At 38.2% G+C, this 18,375-nt stretch overlaps 2 protein-coding genes across 2 annotated transcripts in view; one reads left to right on the top strand and one right to left on the bottom strand.

The window, feature by feature from the left end:
• The window catches only part of dopey2 (dopey family member 2), a 28,072-nt gene extending 24,274 nt beyond the window's left edge, over positions 1 to 3,798 (bottom strand). The window contains exon 1 of the mRNA XM_023950572.1: positions 3,590 to 3,798. The gene's annotated coding sequence lies outside the window, so the exon portion shown is untranslated. The remainder of the gene's footprint in view (positions 1 to 3,589) is intronic.
• A 7,928-nt stretch (positions 3,799 to 11,726) lies between these two features.
• Positions 11,727 to 18,148, top strand: slc5a3 (solute carrier family 5 member 3). Its single transcript, XM_004081962.4, has 2 exons — positions 11,727 to 12,114; positions 14,475 to 18,148. The coding sequence occupies exon 2, from the start codon at positions 14,634 to 14,636 to the stop codon at positions 16,767 to 16,769; it is 2,136 nt and encodes a 711-aa protein (XP_004082010.1). The 5' UTR covers positions 11,727 to 12,114; positions 14,475 to 14,633; the 3' UTR covers positions 16,770 to 18,148.
• The last annotated feature ends 227 nt before the right edge of the window (positions 18,149 to 18,375 follow it).

Genomic DNA, 18,375 nt, shown 5'->3' with positions numbered 1-18,375 from the left:
AGTCTGGTTTTAGGAAAAGCCACAGTACAGAGACGGCTCTTTTAAAGATCGTTAATGATCTAAGATTAAACTACGACTCACAGAAACTTTCTGTTCTGGTGCTGCTGGATCTTAGTGCCGCTTTTGATACAGTAGATCACCAGATTTTATTAGACAGACTTAGTAGTCTAGTGGGCCTTTCTGGAAATGTTCTTAAGTGGTTTTACTCTAACCTGACAGATCGACACTTTTATGTAAGTATGGATATGTGCTCTTCAGGAATCCACGAAATAAGCTGTGGGGTTCCCCAAGGGTCAATTTTAGGGCCAATACTTTTTAATTTGTATATGTTGCCTCTTGGGGGGGTCATCAGGAGACATGGCGTTGACTTTCACAGCTATGCTGATGATACACAGCTTTACATCGCCGTGTCTCCTGATGACCTTGAACCGGTTAACACTCTTTTAAACTGCATTTTAGATATAAAGTTGTGGATGGCAGAAAATTTCTTAAAGCTCAACCAGGACAAAACTGAAGTTTTAATCATCGGTTCTGAAGACAAGAGAGAGATGATTTTACCACATCTTCATAATTTTAAACCTTCTCAATGTGTGAGAAACCTGGGCGTACTTTTTGACTCTGAGCTAAATTTTATCCCACACATTAAAAATGTCGTTAAGACAGGATTTTATCATCTCAAAAACATTGCCAGAGTCCGCCCGTTCCTCTCTCTTGCCAGCACAGAGGTACTAATGCATGCTTTTATTTTCAGTCGTTTAGATTACTGTAATGCCCTGCTCTCTGGTTTACCCAAAAAGTCTCTTTCAAACTTGGAACTTCTACAGTACTCAGCGGCACGAGTTCTGACGAGGACCAGAGGGCGGGAACACATTACACCCGTTTTAAAATCGCTGCATTGGCTCCCTGTGCGTTTCAGGATTGATTTTAAAATTCTTTTAATGGTTTATAAATGTTTTTATGGTCTTGGGCCTTCTTATTTAAATGATATTCTTTTAAAATATAAGCCCTCACGGACCTTGAGGTCTTCCGGTACTCGCCTCTTAGTTGTTCCCAAGGTGAGGACCAAAACTTATGGTGAGGCTTCGTTCTGCCATCACGGTCCTCGCCTGTGGAACGGCCTTCCGGAGAGCCTCAGGGCCGCAGAGACAGTAGAGGTTTTTAAGAAGAGGCTCAAGACCCACCTTTTTAATTTAGCTTTTAGTTGATTTTAACTGCTAATTTATTCTATTAGTTTTAGTATAGGCTATTTTATTTATGTATTTATTTTAATTTTATGCATCTTATTTTCAATTTTATGTTTTTTCTTTTTTATGTTTTTAATTTTAGCATCTTATGATTTTAGCCCCAGTGTTTCTTGAGGGGATCTTTTCCTCCAGGGCTTGCCGGCTTGGTCAGCGGTTGTTGCTGCAGTTGTTGCCCTTGCTGGGGCGGCTGGGGTCTAATTTTACAGCTTTTGGCTGTGAGGGGGACCCCGGTGTTGTCCCGGTCTGGGTGGGCACTGTGGCGATGTTCCGGTGGCCGGGCTGGCTCCTGGTATGAAAGGATTCCCAGATACTGTTTCCTCACAGCAGAGCTAAGCCATACTTGTTTATTTATTTATTTATTTTACAGTTACATAGTCATATTTCATTGTACGTGGGAGCCATGGGTCATGTGGTTTAATGGAGGGGAGTGGGAAGGGTGAAGGGTGGGTTGGGGTTTTTATTGTAATGTTGTGTGTTTACTGTTTTTAGTGTTAAAGCGCTTCGAGCTGCACAAAGTGCATGAGAAGCGCTATTTTATAAATAAAGTTTGATTTGATTTGATTTAAGTTAAAGTTCAGTATTATTGAATTCTATGCATTTATGATCCTTTTTGATTGTATGTTCACCTTACAATTACCGGTACGAAACCCATTGAGACGACTGTTGTTGTGAATTTGGGCTATACAAATAAAATTGAATTGAATTGGTCTTTATACTTAGTGTCCAGTTTTGTTCACTCATCACTCTGATCATCTTTGGATCCATTTTCAAAGTGTTCCCAGTGGTCTTTTAATTACGACTGTCCCATTTTTTAGCTAATACCAAAAGATCTATGTTATTTTCTATGACATAGCTTCTGCAGAGCATCAGTAGCTCATTAGAAATTTGCCTCCGAGTTGTGGGCGGGACTGTTGGCACAGAGAAACCCCTCCCTATTGCCGAGAGCTCCCCGTTTGCACTAGCTTACAGCCCCTCACACCCCAAACTAACATTACCGGTCTAGCATAAACGGCGAGCAATATTGGAGCTATCCAGCCGTACAGTATTGAGCCAGAGGGCAGCTCAGACGAGGAAAACAAAGACCAACGTGGATCTAGTCGTCTACAAGTGGATGCATCCGAATGGAGCGGAGCAGGAAGCTTGTGGCCCACCCAGCGTATTTTCTACATCACAAATAGGTTCTTTTTTCAGACTGCATTTTTTATCTATTATTTATCGACTTAAATAATGAAATACTAAGAAACGCAATTTTAAGCTGAATTGTTATAATATGTGTTCTCCATCATCAGAGAAAAGCCACAAGAACATGTTAAAAACACCGGAAACATAATTTTGGTTACATGTGTGGGTCTCTTTTAAAATAACATCCATGATATGAAGTCTTCTAGAACAATAATACTGGCCTGAAGGCCGAGGCCTTGGGAGATACCAAAGCCCAAATTCTACTTGATATTGGAGTTTCTGCTTCCATGTTTAATGTCTAGAGACATGTATAGCTCATTTAAAGTATGCTTTTTTACTCATCACTTTAAAGATGACAGATAATTTGAACTGAACTTCCTCATAGTCAGTCTAACAGCACTCTCTTTATGAGGCTGTGGGCTTTCACAACTGCTGTAATCATTTAAATCAATACTCTGATGTTTTTTTAGGGGAATAATTAACTTGCCAAACTGCAGAAAGCTCTGCCAGGATGTCTTTAAGAACAGCATGAAATGGAGGATAACGAAAGTCTTGCTCATCTATAGGTGACAGCTTGATAACCAAACGGTGTGAGTCAAGAGGAACAAGCTCTCACTTCCTCATCAGCTGAAACAGCAAGTGCAGGGAACTCATCCTCTTCTCTTGCAGCATACATGCAGCTGTTGGACTCGGAGGTGTGTGTGCTTTCAGGGTGGACCGGGTCACCTGACTGACACCAGCACTGCGACGGGCTCCAGGGTGTTGACACGTGAGGGGGGGCTAACTGACGGTTGTCCGCAGCAGCATCGGCCATGAATTCAATTACGTAACTCTTCTACATCACAGCCCAGACTGGATGATAATACCTATGCTACGCCAAATCATGCAGCAGAAAGGCTGACAGACTATTTTTACGGCATCTATGTAATTATAAATACGCGTAGCTAGCTTGTTTTTGCTACGAATGCAGTTGAACATTTAAATACGAATAGTTGGGACTCTAGTTTGGTCAAAAAGCAGTTGAATTTTTTTTTTTAAAGTTTTGCTCTAACTAAGATGTCGGTAGAATTGTGTTGCTGCCCAAAAACAACAAGCGAGCATTGCTGTTCGATAGCAGCGTCATAAAAAGACAATCCGCTAGCTAAGATGCAAACGTGACTCACCAACTGAAAAAAAGCACAGGCTGAAGCAAAGCAAACTTCCCTCCAACGGATCAGACACGACGATTCGGCCTCGTCCCGACAAAACATCTTTCGCTCTCGTTTGACTCGATCCAAAACCGTGAGAAGTAAATCATCTCGGAAGAACCAGGGGCTTGAGACGATAGTTACCATGGGGCGGGAACCCTCAAACTCAGCTGATCCACAACTTAGCGCTGCCGCACGGTCCATTACATGACGATGAAAGGGGTGAGTGTGTGATTTATAAACGTCTGAATAAACACTTATTCACCAGAAAAAGGAAAAGAATAGTTCAATACACGATTTAAAAGATAGTATTCTAAAAGCACTAAAAGGAATTGCTTGTGAATATCCAAACAAAAATGGACATATGAAAATATCACAAAGTCGTTTACCCCTACAGTGTTTCTGAGGTTGGTATATTCCAGGATGTGTTGTGTTTACATACCTCTCACTTGATTGTTAGATTTTAAAGCAGATATTAACCAAAAAGACATGTAACCTTTAGAACAATGCACTCATATATAAAGAAAAAAAGGTTTTAGTGCACCTTTTCAGCCCACAGGTGCAGAAAATTATGTAGTCTCTAACTTTGTTTACTTAACATTTAAAAGTATTTAATTGTTCTGAAAATATTCTGCTGCTTTTCAGAGATTAGACATTCTTTTTTTGCCTAAAATGTATTTCTAATGTAAACATATTTTAATTATTGTATCACTATAGACGTGGAAATTTAACCAATTTATCAAGTGTTGCAACTTTCCTTATCAGTAGAATTGAATTTGTGACACATTTGAGTATCCTCAGTTGCGGATATTAACAGTTGTACACACTTAATGCCACATTTTGGAGATTAATCATTTAAAAAAAATATTGATACAGACGTTTATTTTTTGCTGTCTACTTTCTTAAAGATAAAAAAGTTGATCCTTGCTCATTTTGTAGAAAACTTATTGGAATGCTATTTCTGTTCCATCTAAAGTGTCTATAATACCAAACTGTAAATTAACCAAATCTTTTAAACACATTGAATTAAGATGCTTTAGAACTAGGATTCAGAATAGAATAGAATAGAATAGAATAAAATAAACCTTATTAATTCCTACATGAAGAAATTCACCAATATCAAAATCAGTTTCAGTACAACCCAGAACAGACAAGCAACCCAAAAAGACTTATATTGTATACATTTATTTGCACTGAAGCTTTACATTCTACAATGTCATCTTTGCAACAACTGCAAATTGTCATCCCTGTAACACCGCCAGTTGACCACAAAAAATGTCCTCTGTATCAAAATATTTCTTAAAAAAATGATAAATTAAATAATTGACTAAATCTTTCTTTTTACGTGTCATGTGTGTGATACTCAACTGTATTAGATAATTCCAGTTATTCTTAATCACACTGCTTTACATGTTATATACCCATTCTTGGTTGTAACTTGTTTTGTTATTTAACCCTTGTGCTATCCTAGGCACTTTAACATTGGGAGTTGGGTCATCTTGACCCACTAGACAGTGCGCTGAACCTTTTTTCTTCAATGATTTGTGATCTTCAAGGGTGTCCATGGATTACATGAAATCTTTCCACCTTTATCCACCTTTGTCATGGTAGGGAGAATACGTCAATTTAAGGGTGGGGTCATCTAAGATAGCACAAGGGATAATAGTATATACGGTAGTCAAACTTAATTTACACATTAAAATGATGGAGTTGTAAGCTTCTGTCTGTAGGTGGCGCTGAGCAGTTACAAACATTGTGTCCTCAAAATGTATGCACCGAATGGATCAGAAACTTGGCAGTTAGTTAGATAAGAAGTTCGAGAAATGTATTTGTATAATCCTAGTTTACATAATTCCACATCCAGAATTATGGTAGGATGCATACAGAATAAGCAGGAATGACACATAATTTGTCTAATATATTCTAAACAAAACCTCTACAGCAAGTTTTCTCCTTGAAGATAAAATTGTTTTACAGAAATCATAGAAACAACATAAAGAGTGATTGGTATTTTACACATTTTTTTTTGAAAAACAACAGAAATAATAGAAATTACATCTCTTCATGCCCAAAGAGTATTCTAAAAGGACCCAGTTCCTTTCATGAAGAGTTAACCAAGATTTTTAAACTCCGTCATCAAACCCTAAACAAAAACAAAACATCTTTGCATATAAACCAATAAAAACATAGTCTGTGAAATTATCTTTCGTAAAAAATGCAGAGGGTGCTTCAACAGAGGTTTTTTTGTGGATAATATTAAGCACTTAAGTGATATCATCATCAACTAAATGTGAGCTTTAGCCCTCATCCAGGTACACAAATGCAGAATTTAACTTTTGAATGTTCCAAAAAAATGACACAGAAAAGCTTGATGTGGACAAAGAAAAGCTTAATGGGTTCTCACTATGCTCCAAAAGTGGAGCAGGGTTAAGCCTGCTACATCTAAATTAACACCCTGATTAAAGGTAAGTGATGTTTGACAAAGATGGTAGCCACCTCCAGACAAAGAAATATTATATTTCTGTCTGATTAGATGTGAAAAGGTCCAACTACCTATCTATATCTGGCATTATATTCATGCATTTTGGAGTTTTATGTGGAGACAAATTTGGGTCTTTGGGTGTGTTGATGAATTTATGCTATAAACCCCTGTGAAAAATGTCACCTCTGCTGTTTAATTTATGTCCATTTTTTGGAACAAACTCAACTTAAAGTTGAGTTTTGAAGATATATACAGTATAAAAATACTTTTTTTCACATTTATATAAATTAATAGGAAAGGTCTTCAAGAAACTTAAAAATATTTTCAATTTAGTATTTGAAAAAGAAATTACAGTGGATGACACCTAAAAGGACATACAAGGTCAGATTTCTAGTTGACAGCTCTACACATAATTCACAGGTCAAATTATCCTTGACATGATGTCTTGCTATGAAATCTGTAAAGTGACTTCTAGTGTAACTATGCCTCCATGCGCACTTGCATTCTGACACAATGGAGGAGCCATGCTTTTGTGTGTGCCCTGTTCACAGTGAAAGTGTACTCCAGTGTTTTGAATGACCCACTGAGAATAAAAAGAGTGAAGGAAACAACTGATGTCATAGATTAAAATTAAAGCATCTATGCAAACTTTAAAAAGCTAATCTCCTTCTGTTTCATAGTCCGAAAATCTGTTGACCCATCTGTCTGGTTGGTTGCATAATTTTAAAATGTAATTCTTTCATGGACTGAGCTGTGCCACCTAAGTTCTATACGATGCATTGTGAAGACTTTCTTTTGCCTCAAAAAGACATGGCCCATGTACCTTTAGTTCTTTTTTCTTGTTTTTTTTTTTATAGCATGTTCAGTCACCTTAATGTTTTCAAGGAACTTTAAATATGTATTTCGGTTGTTTTTGAGTTCCCTGAACCCACCATAATTTATTATTATCACAGCTGACTTTGTTTCAGCTTTGTTCATGATTTTAGCTTCACATTGTCAGGTCCCTTTTTAGAGTTCTCCAGTTGTGGTTCATGTTTTTCTCCATTAAGTTATGTCACGTTTGGTATAATTTAAGTTTTGATCTTCACGTACGCCGTCCTCCTGAATTTGGGTTCTCCATAACCCACAACATAGTAAAATTTCATAAAAGGTGTAGGAATGTTAGAAAAAACTCCACAACAGCGTTCAATAATCAGCCAAGAAGAACCAAAAGAAAAAATATATATAATTGCATTTATCCATTTTTTTGTGTTTTCTAAATGACTCTTTTAAGCCCCACTTTTCACTAAATAACTGCATTGTTTTGGTGTTGGTACTGATAATAATATTTGTCATAGACCTATCACAGTGGATGCAGCCCTTATTGCCACTATTGTCAAGAAATATGTCTAAGGAGAAGATATAACTTTCCAACACATGTTCTGGCATCAGCTCTGACAAAAAACAGAGTTTTTCACTGATCCAGTTCAGGATACAGTTGTAAACAAGATGCCTGTCTTTCAACTCCTCTGGTAGGTAATTTCATTTTCCTCTGACAAAATTTAAAAATATCTGTATTTATTGTGACTATGGGATGTGGAGGTTGGTGCTTGATTTAAACAAAAAAAAAAGCAGGTTTACAGATCACTGGAAAAACATGAGTAACCAGCATTTCACATGTTTACTGTCAACATCATCCATTTTCCTTCAACTCCCCTCTGGGCACCGACTTAAAATCAATGTAGCTTCTCTGCAATCAGGCTGAGGGCAAACAGAGGTAATGGTGCAATGCTGCTGGTGTCCTACATATTTTTCACATAGACAAAATCATGAATACTCCAGTGTAAGTAAGTGTCTATGCCAGTGAAATAGAACCTTTACTCAAAGGCATGTAATGTTGAGGGTCTTTGTGGCTGAAAGTCAGGAGTAAACTTGGACCTCTCAGCTACAGTGACTCTATTTCTTCCATTTATTTGTATGCAGTGATATAAAGCAAAGTGCAATTAACCTAAATTGTATTTCAACTGAAAAAAACAGCCTAAAGCCCTTATGATAAAAACTTATTACATTTTACCCAAACTAACCTGTTTTCTCAAAGTGAGTAAGATCTCCTCACTGATGCATCCCTTATTTCTTGTCAAATATGTCCAAAATAAAGTAATATTTTAAATAAAGCAGAAAGTATTTAGTTTGCATGGATCATGACCTTTATGAGGCCCTGTGGTTGTAACTGTAAATAAGCTGACAAAAGACAACATTTTTAAATTCATTAAATATTTAAGAAAAATTGTTGAAATTGTCTGGTTTTGTTCAATTAGAATCATCTTTGACTGTCTGGAAAAGCAAATGATGAAATGCAAACACCAGAAAACATGCAACAAGATCAAATTACATGAAATTTTGCCATCTGTCTACATTAAGCCAAAATTATGTATCTATATTTTAAATAATAGCTGTAAGGGGATTTCAAATGTCAAACTGAGAAACCAATTTTGTCTAAAGTTCTAAAAAGAAATTCAATTTGTTTCGTGCTAGAAACTAAACTGCATGTGATGTTATCCTGCATTGTCACAAAATTATCTCTGATGGTGACATTGCTGCCTTGATGGCAATCATTAATTGGAAAATGCATGCATTCTATTTATCTGTGCTATACTTGCAAAAATCATCATGGCTACATGAGTTCCTTTTGGTCTGAGCTGACACAGAGCAGTGTATTGGAGTGGATTTATTCCTAATCCTGATGTCTGAGGTTTCATCGAGGCTCTTTAATCCAAAATTCTTTTAAAATTTGATATTAACCTGGGATGGAACAGAAAACAAAAGATTTTAACATTTGCTGGAAAGCTTAAGGAATTCAGTCAAGTTCATAAAACAGGTAATCATGAAAGACAACAATGTTCTTTATGTTTTGTCTTGAAGTTCAGTCATGGTCTCTGGATTTAAAGTCCATGTGGTGCATTGATTAAGGCCCAAATTTACCCTCCAGGTGAGTGACCTAAATTATTGCATTTGGATGGTTTTATACAAAATAGAAAAACCAGGAAGGGGTCAATGTGTAAAGCGTCTCCTCTTGAAATCCTTCCTGGCTCCATTACAGGATTCTTGGAGGTGGTTGCACCAGAGTTTCATTTTTTGGGCATGCATGTATTCCTTCTCTGACCTCTGTCTTTCTTCTCTGTCCATAATCTGCAGATGTTGGCCTTTAAGTGAGTATCCTTTGTCTTTTAAATGTGAATAAACCACCAAAACTGGTCCTGACACATTGCTCGTCATGTGTTGACATGTGAAATGGCATTTTTGCTTCTCTAAGGCACATTTCTGAATATTCCTTAACTGCATTGGACTTCATAAACTACATTGCTTCCTTCTTCTTCAAGTGTGGGGTATTTGAGAGGGGCTTCTATACAGCAGAATGTTGTTTGAAATGGGCTGGAATTTGGTGCTTTGCAAGGATCCTCTTAAATTTTTAAGACACCAGTGACGTACGGAAGGAAAATGTTCTTTATCCAAGATGTCACCTAGATGACTGAGAACCTTAATCACTCTATTTATGTCCCGTACAACCAGTAGACTAAACTACTAAACTCAGAAAAGTCTATTATTGCCCAAAAAAAATCACATATTGAATGAACTGAAATGTTTAAATACATCTTTTTTTTTGTAAAATACATTAAAATAATTAATTTAATTTAATTAATTTAATATTTTGTCTTTTTATGAAGTCCCACATTTAATTAAAATATATAACTTTAAATGTGACATAACAAACGGTTTTAGAAAAGTTTAATTATTCTCCTCAAATAGTGTGAAAAATATATATTATTTAGAGCAATTTAAAAGTTACATATTAAATGAAAACTTGACAAATTGCTCTAACCTTGCGTTTAATTCACTGTTGAATGAAAGCAACGCAACTGAGAACCACCACACACAGCGGAAGTTCAGTGACCAAAACAAGCAAATTGTCTTTATATAAACTTACAAATACTTTAATAAAACACATATAAAGTGTTTCGATTCCACTTAAACTGACAATCACATAAAACCAACTGCGGATGGCTTCGTTCTCCCAGCCGAGCGCACATAGCGGGCATTCTTTCATAAACTGTCGCTCAGCATCAACGCAACGTCTCAGCCATGCATGCTGGGAAATGTAGTTTATGTGTAATGGAATTTCCCAAGATAACGGCGTAGAGGAGTGAGTGGAAATTTACCAAGTATCCCTCCCCCTGTAAAAAGCATTGCTGTGTTTTGCCTTTTGGGGAGAGTGTACGGAAGTTGATCTAACCTCATCTAACTGCGGGGCCTCTGGGCCTTATCTGTATTGCATAATACAATTTAAGACATTATAACAAACATTTATTTGGATTTTATTATGTATTTTGTATATTTTAATAAACGCATCCACTTGGCTCAGATTCATTTGACCAATTATTAAAAAATGGGATCAACAAATGGTTCTAATGAGGCAAATGAGGCATTTTACGGTCATTTCTAAATTTACCATTTCAAATCTAGGCAATGCAAATCCTACTTGGATCATTCCAAAAAACGTTTTTCATGACAACATAACTTTTCAGGGATGTGTTTATGACAAAAATGTTAACCATTATCTAAAAATTGTAAGTAAATTATTGATGAATGATTTGATATGCATAGGTCATTTGAAAACAAAAATAAACCTTTTCTGCAATGAGTGAAGTTTTAACTTAAACTGGGTTTTCTTACCGGCATGCAGGGGGAATAACTCATCTGGAAACAAAAAACAAACAAGCAAAACAATCAATTACTTATAAAGTCAAAGTCAGAATGAGAAGCGTTGGAAAGATCCAAATTGAAGCTGGCATTTCGTGGCAAATACTGTTTATTCCAAGTAACAATCATAATCTTGTTATGTGTTAGACTCCTGTAATCACTCAAAGCCAGAGTTTCTGGAAGTTTTTCTCAGGTGCAAGACATCAGAGGAAGGTCTATTATTACTGTGTCATTCCAGGACAAGACCGTGCTGTTGTTCTTTATTTATTTATATTTTATTAAAGCTTAAGACAAACGTAAATAAAAACTTCATCCAAAACAGTTTGTTTTCCATAAAAATGTAAATATTACATGGAAATGATTTTCATTCAATGAGAATGATGGTTTTTCTGATCTTTTCTTTATTTTTAAATGAAAAGTAAAACACTTCCGGTGTTTAAACCAGCCGATGGGGAGATGGGTTCAGCATCCCGCTGGAAGGTTAGTCATGAATGTTGCATCAATTTTAAGTTTAACCAAAAATAAAAAATTAAAGTTATATGAAAAAAAATTGCATCCGAAGGAACATGATTAGATTAAATCTCCGTTGACGTCGTAGTTTAGTTAGGTCTAGCTTCTTATTTTCCTGAAAGTATCCCGAATACAGTTCAACAACTTTGCCTGAAACACCTTTTACGATAATTTAACTAATTTGCATAGTTTGATATTACTAAATAATAATACAAAAACCTTTTTCTCAATAGCAAAAAAAACCTGTTACTTGAAAACGCTTTAAACAGACGTTAAATGTGTAAAAGGATTAATTAAAAAGAAAGAAAGAGCGATTCAGCGACTTTTCCGAGTGTCCTTGAATGCCACTCCTTCATTTAAAGGAGCGCGCGGCCACACACCGTGTCCTTGATCACCGCTATAATAGTCAGACTGGGTGAAGAAGATTCGAGTTTCCCGTTAATGGATTTTGCGGGTTTTTTCCACGTTAACGTAAGACGCCACAATAGTTCTAGTAGGTCACTGGAGCATCCATACTGGTCACGGGTGTTTTACACGTGTGGGGCGTGGCTCCAAACTGCTGCCTCGTAGGAGGAGGCGGAGGACGAGCATCACAGCATAAATTGGAGTCGTAGCCGACAATCCGGCTGTGCAGGTTTATTTTACAACCTCATCACTAAACTGCCGGAAACGAAAACACATCTTCTGTGTTTTTTTTTCTTCCTCTTTTTATTTTTCCCCGTCTGCCGGCGTGAGATGGCACTTTAAGTTTCCCGTCGTGATCGTGATGCCGGTGAGTAGTTTACATGCGCATTTATTTACTTCAAAAAATCAACACAATTAACCTAAATTCGCTTTGTTTGCTTGAATTGACTCTGGACCTTATTTGTATTTCCGCCATAAGTCTCAACCGGCAAGTTAAGCGTCTCACATTGCTGACGTCAGCCTTGAAAGAAACTGTTTATTTAGGAAGAAAACGCGTTTGTTTTTTGCATTTCAGGTTTTACAACATCCTTAAATGTTTAAAACAATAAAACATGTTAGACTTTAAGGCCCCCTTTAAGAAGCGCAGCTCTTGTAGTTGGATGAATGACTGAGTGGTTCTAGAAATTTCTCGCCTCCTGATTGGTGCATCAGGCTGCTGTCACTTCCTCTTTGTATTCATCACAGCAGTCTTAGGCTGTCTGTCACGTTTGACAGCTCATTGTTCTGTTTGCCACATCCAAGCCCCACAGTGCAGTAAACCGACTTCACCTGTTTCTTTTTTTGTCATTTACATTATTCACATCACTTAGAGGAGGGGAAAAAAAAGCAGCTCGCCTCTTTAAGAAGCGCAGTTCTTGTACTTTGGTGAATGACTGAGCGTTCTAGAAATTTCCCGCCTCCTGATAGGTGCATCAGGAGGCGCACACCTCTTCCCTCTCCCCCTCCCCTTTCCTTTTGTTGTTTTCATTCATCTCTCTGAGAGTGTCAACACACAGCTTTAGCTCTTGATATGTTTTGTTTTTGGCTTTGAAATCCTGATACAGACGTGCAACGGCAGGTTAATTGTTAGCTTTTCCTGGATACTCTTAATCGGAGATGGAGTATGGGATTAACAAACTTTTTTGTGTGTTTAAATAGAAAAAAGGAGTCAACCTGGTGTCCATATCACATCGATTCCTTTCAGTTTAACAACATTGAATTGTAAAAAAAAACAGTCAATCATTTCAGTTTGATAGAAATTGAGTATTATAAGGAAAAACATCAAAAAGTCTTTCAGTTATTTCCCGTCTACTTGTAGAGGAATGCAATGTCTTAGTTTCCATGCAGGAGATTCTAGAAAAAGTGAATTTCTAGACATCTAAATATTTAAAGGCTTAAACACTAAGCCAGGTTCTAATTGGTTCCAGAGCTTGGATCAACTCTTGTCTACCTGTTGGGTTGTAAAACATTCACGATCTCTGTATTAGCAGCCCTGTCTTTGTTGTAAAGCTTAACATTGCTGGACCACAGCCATTGCCTTAATTTTTAAATCAATAAAAGTGATACTTTTAGAAAATTAAACTTGTTTTACTGAAGTGTCATCAACAATGGAAAACCTTGAAGTCCCACTCTGACCATCTTTTGATCTGTTGCAAAAGTCTATACCAGTCTTCCCTGGCAAACGAGGATGCTGGTTAATTTTGTTTCAATCCTGAACTGCATTTCAAACAAGGAACATTTACTCTTTATTAAATGGGACAGCTCCTTGATCTTCTTCCACTTTGGTTGGCTGCTGGCTGTCAACGAATCCCAGACATGGAGCCATCTCATAGCCTCTAAGGAGGACATTGGTTTGATTGTAAAGATTTTCAGATATAAAGCAGTTCCTCAGAGGACACAGATAATTGAGAGCACCCTGCAACGTTGAAATAAGACGAAGGCGCTTTTGAAGACTGATTGGTATGGTTGTATTTCTGCGTGAGCTTTGGGGAATAGAAGGTTCTGTTTGGACCGTATTTCCTAAAGTCTTGCAGAACCAGGTCTTTGAAGCTCTTGATAAAAAACACATGGCTGTAATGATGAGTTGGCAAGAGGAAAACAAAGACTCCTTTGTTTTACCTGTTTGAATGCAAACAAGACATGAGTTTTTTTGTTCATTTATTTTATTTGAGCTATTCTCGAGAGGTTAAACATCCAAGTTTGATTTTCCTGTGAGAAACAAAAAACACATTCACCTTTACATTCTTGTTCATTTTTTAACATGGTTTCATCTTAAAAATAAGAGATAAAGTTGGCATTTTATGGATCTTTTTTTTTTCTAATCTTTGCATAATGTTGTTGGATAGTAAAACGACTATTTGCAGAAGTTTCTTTCCGCAGTCAGTTTAGACAGACTTAACGTGAGGGCTTTTGTATTTAAACAGATTAGGAGGATAGTTGTGGGTAAGCTAAATCTGTAAGGCACTGGAAAAATACTGGCAAACACATTAGGAAATGATCACATTGAATGCTTCTTTTCTGTATTTTTATCTCTCATAATGTTCTTATTTATTCTACATTTAGGACAAACCACCCAACTTGTTGCACAGTTTTTGAGAAAAACAGATTTTCATTGGGTTGACGGTTATTATTTAGTTTGTTTTATAATCTGAAGATACTAATTAGGTTTTTGTTGTTGCTGTTTTGCAGGGACTTTCCTTCTCGGCTTTTCTAGACCAAAGGACTGCAACAGTCTGACTGCAAGTGGATTACGACAAACCAAAGCTATCAGTTCATCCCTTTGTCTATTAATTCAATTTTTAATCATCACAACATTCCCTAGCCGTGAGCTTTAAAAACAGTTCAAAAATGGCTATTGGGATGGAAACGGCGGACATAGCAGTGGTAGCCCTATACTTTGTCCTGGTGATGTTCATCGGGCTTTTTGCCATGTGGAAGGCCAATCACAGCACTGTCAGTGGCTACTTCCTGGCGGGACGCTCCATGACATGGGCAGTGATAGGTGCATCCCTCTTCGTCAGTAACATAGGCAGTGAACATTTCATCGGTCTGGCTGGATCTGGAGCAGCTAGCGGCTTTGCTGTTGCAGCCTGGGAATTCAACGCACTTTTACTACTGCAGCTGCTCGGCTGGGTGTTTATCCCCGTCTACATCCACTCAGGAGTCTTCACCATGCCCGCGTACTTGTCTAAACGCTTTGGGGGCCACAGGCTGAAAGTTTATTTTGCTTGTTTGTCTGTGCTTCTTTATATTTTTACTAAGTTGTCTGTGGATTTGTATGCTGGAGCTCTATTTATCCAGGAGTCCGTGGGGTGGAACCTGTATGTGTCTATCTTTCTCCTCATTGGGATGACTGCTCTGCTCACTGTCACCGGCGGGTTGGTGGCAGTGCTGTACACAGACGCCCTTCAGGCAGTGCTGATGATAGGAGGAGCCCTAACCCTAACCACCATCAGTCTGATCAAAGTTGGCGGACTAGAAGGAGTCAGAACTAAGTACATGCAAGCAATTCCTAATGTCACTGCCATAACAGCTGCAGGAAACTACACATACTCGCCTTCCTGTCGCATTCATCCCAAACCAGACTCACTACGCATCCTTCGTGGCCCCCTGGATGAAGACATTCCATGGCCAGGCTTCCTTCTTGGTCAGACTCCTGCTTCCATTTGGTACTGGTGTGCGGATCAAGTCATTGTTCAGAGAGTGCTGGCGGCAAAGAACATTGCTCATGCAAAGGGCGCAACACTCATGGCGGGATTCCTCAAGGTCCTGCCCGTGTTTTTGATCGTCATTCCAGGAATGATCTCCCGCATCTTGTTTGCGGATGAGATTGCGTGCATCGGGCCGGAGCACTGCATGTCCGTGTGTGGGTCAGCAGCTGGCTGCTCAAACATCGCCTACCCACGCCTGGTCATGGCAGTGATGCCCGTGGGACTCAGGGGTCTTATGATGGCAGTAATGATCGCAGCTCTGATGAGCGACCTCGATTCGATCTTCAACAGCGCCAGCACCATCTTCACGCTGGACATTTATCAGACCTTTCGTAAGAAAGCGTCCCAGCGGGAGTTGGTGATCGTGGGCCGCACGTTTGTGGTGATAATGGTGATGATCAGCGTCGCCTGGGTCCCTGTTACCATTGAGATGCAGGGTGGACAGACCTATCTCTACATTCAAGAAGTTGCTGGCTACCTCACTCCACCCATTGCTGCCCTTTTTCTGTTGGGAGTGTTCTGGAAAAGATGTAATGAGACGGGTGCCTTCTGGGGAGGCATGACGGGTTTCACACTCGGCAGCATTCGACTGATTCTAGCTTTCGTCTACCGCCAGCCTCGCTGTGACCAGCCAGATGACAGACCTTTCTTTATCACCCACATTCATTACATGTATTTTGCTGCTGGGTTGTTCTGGATTTCAGGACTGGTGGCAGTCGTAGTCAGCCTCCTCACTCCTCCACTCGATGATGAGCAGACTGTCACCACCACAATCTGGGGGCTCCGCAAGATGCAGAAGGTGCCAATGAAGAATCCAAGTGAAATCTATAAATTAGCTGAGAAAAACCATTGCAACGGCATTCCAAGTCTCCATAAGGAGATGCCTGCAGATGTCAAAAATGACAGGTTTTTGGACGGAGCTGACATCAAACTCCTAGTCCCGTCTACAGACCATGACCCAGCCACCCCCAGCACAGAAACGTCACCTGCCACCACTCCCGCCGAACATCTCGCCAACCAACAGATGGGAACCATCCGAGCAGAAGAAGGCCGTTTTGGACACAAAAATCCATTGATGCGATTACTGGACGGTTTTTGTGGAAATAACAAAGAAGTTCAGAGCTTGCAGCAGCAGAAAGTGGGGCTGGAGGCCGAAAAAAACCACATCAGAGAGATGCTGTACGAGCCCCCTATGGTCAAACTCATCCTCAACGTGGGCTTGCTACTCGTCTGCTCTTTGGGCGTCTTCATGTTTGTTTATTTCTCGCTGTAGTTGAGCACTGCACTGAACTTAGGGAAGCAGCTTTGGAAGCTGTGATGAAGGTGAAAGCCGCCTGTTATGTTCTTGACTGTTACAGTTGAAAATTGGAGAAAGTCCTTCTGTAATATTTACAGTTGTAGCTCTTAAACAAGAATCAAAGTTTATTCTCTTTAGATGAGAGAAGCTAATCTACATGCTAAAATTGTATTTCTTTAATCTGCTTTCAAAGTACTTCATGTGAATTTAATTTTTACCTTATTTACCTTTGACAGTTTTTTTTTGTATTTATAAAAAAAAATCCATTGAAGTTTTTTTTTCAAATTAACGGTAATCTTTTAGCTGTTTTTGAGCACGATCCAATTATCTCTTCTTTAAAGAGCCGAAGAGAAAACGGCTAGTTTGATATTTCATTTCTGTTTTACTGAAAACAAAATAACCAGATTTCAACTAGCCTTTTGAATGTCATACATTTTTAACTTGTTAATATAATTAACGGTTCGTCTTTTGTATTGGTTTGCAGCTTACTAAAGACAAATACGCACAAAAGGAGAACTAATACTCTTTTTGAGATTAATGTATTGTTTGGAAAAAGTGCAGGTGGTATATTTGGATTGGGTGTTGACCAAATCCCAGTCATATCTGGAGCTCCAGTGCTACTTTACAAAGTTTACTACTGTGTTTTCCTATTATTGCTGTTGGTTTTTAATCATTGTTGTGGCTGTATTCTAGAGTTTTTAACCAAAATACAGCTGTTTGTGCACTACTGTATCCTAACAAAGAAAAGCTGCAATTACCAATGCTCTTGGTTTTGTGTCCATGTCAGTTTTATGTTTTTTATTTTATGTGTTTTTTCCTCTTCATTCAAAAGTCTGTCCCGTTGGCTGTATTAAGTTCATGTTTTGAACGCATTTCAGGTCGTTTCATTCAAAGTTTGTGTTTGGTGTGTCAGTGTATCGCTTGTCTTTGGTTCTTTGAAGTGCATTTTCCTCCAACCAAATGTGTCTTAGTGTGCAATGCTATTGAGAAAGAGAGACAAAAAAGAACACAAAAGTGAAGATGTTTATTGTTTCAATTCTTTTAGTCATTTAAAACATTTGTTTTAAGCCATAAATTTGTTTAGACCTTTCTGTAAAATGCGCAGTTTACTCATGTTGAAGACTGTGTCCACATTCCAACGCCTGCAGAAAACACAAGAGGATGAAAATAAAATAAAAAAGGGTTGTGATGGTATTCAACTGAATATAATTCATCCGAATGTTAGGGGTCCATTGCCATCTGTTGCGTATAAATGATGCTCAACATCAGAGATGATAGCTGTGAAGAGCTTTAAAATGTTTTTATAGATTTTATTTTTGGAGACTGAAAATAAAGTTTTGTGGAGAAAAAATGAATGTTGTCTTTTTCTTCATATGGTCGTGCTTGAAGACTAAATCATTGTTTGTGAATATCAGTGATGTTTTCCCTTTTTTTTTTACTGAGTTTAAAGATGAGAAAAATATAAAAGGGGAAAAAAATCTCTAGTTTCATTAACCAGGATTATATAATCCACAGCAAGGCCTCATTAATCTGCTTAGAGCTCCACATGGCTTGAGGAATCGCTGGCTTCACAGCGAGCATC

Source organism: Oryzias latipes, chromosome 21 (assembly GCF_002234675.1).
Source record: "Oryzias latipes chromosome 21, ASM223467v1".
In the NCBI taxonomy this organism is placed as follows: Eukaryota; Metazoa; Chordata; class Actinopteri; order Beloniformes; family Adrianichthyidae; genus Oryzias; species Oryzias latipes.
Note: the sequence above shows the minus strand (reverse complement) of the source record. Positions and strands in the feature narration are given on the sequence as shown.

Excerpts from the sequence above, each read along its gene's own strand:
- slc5a3 (XM_004081962.4), top strand. The coding sequence starts at position 14,634 with ATGGCTATTGGGATGGAAACGGCGGACATAGCAGTGGTAGCCCTATAC.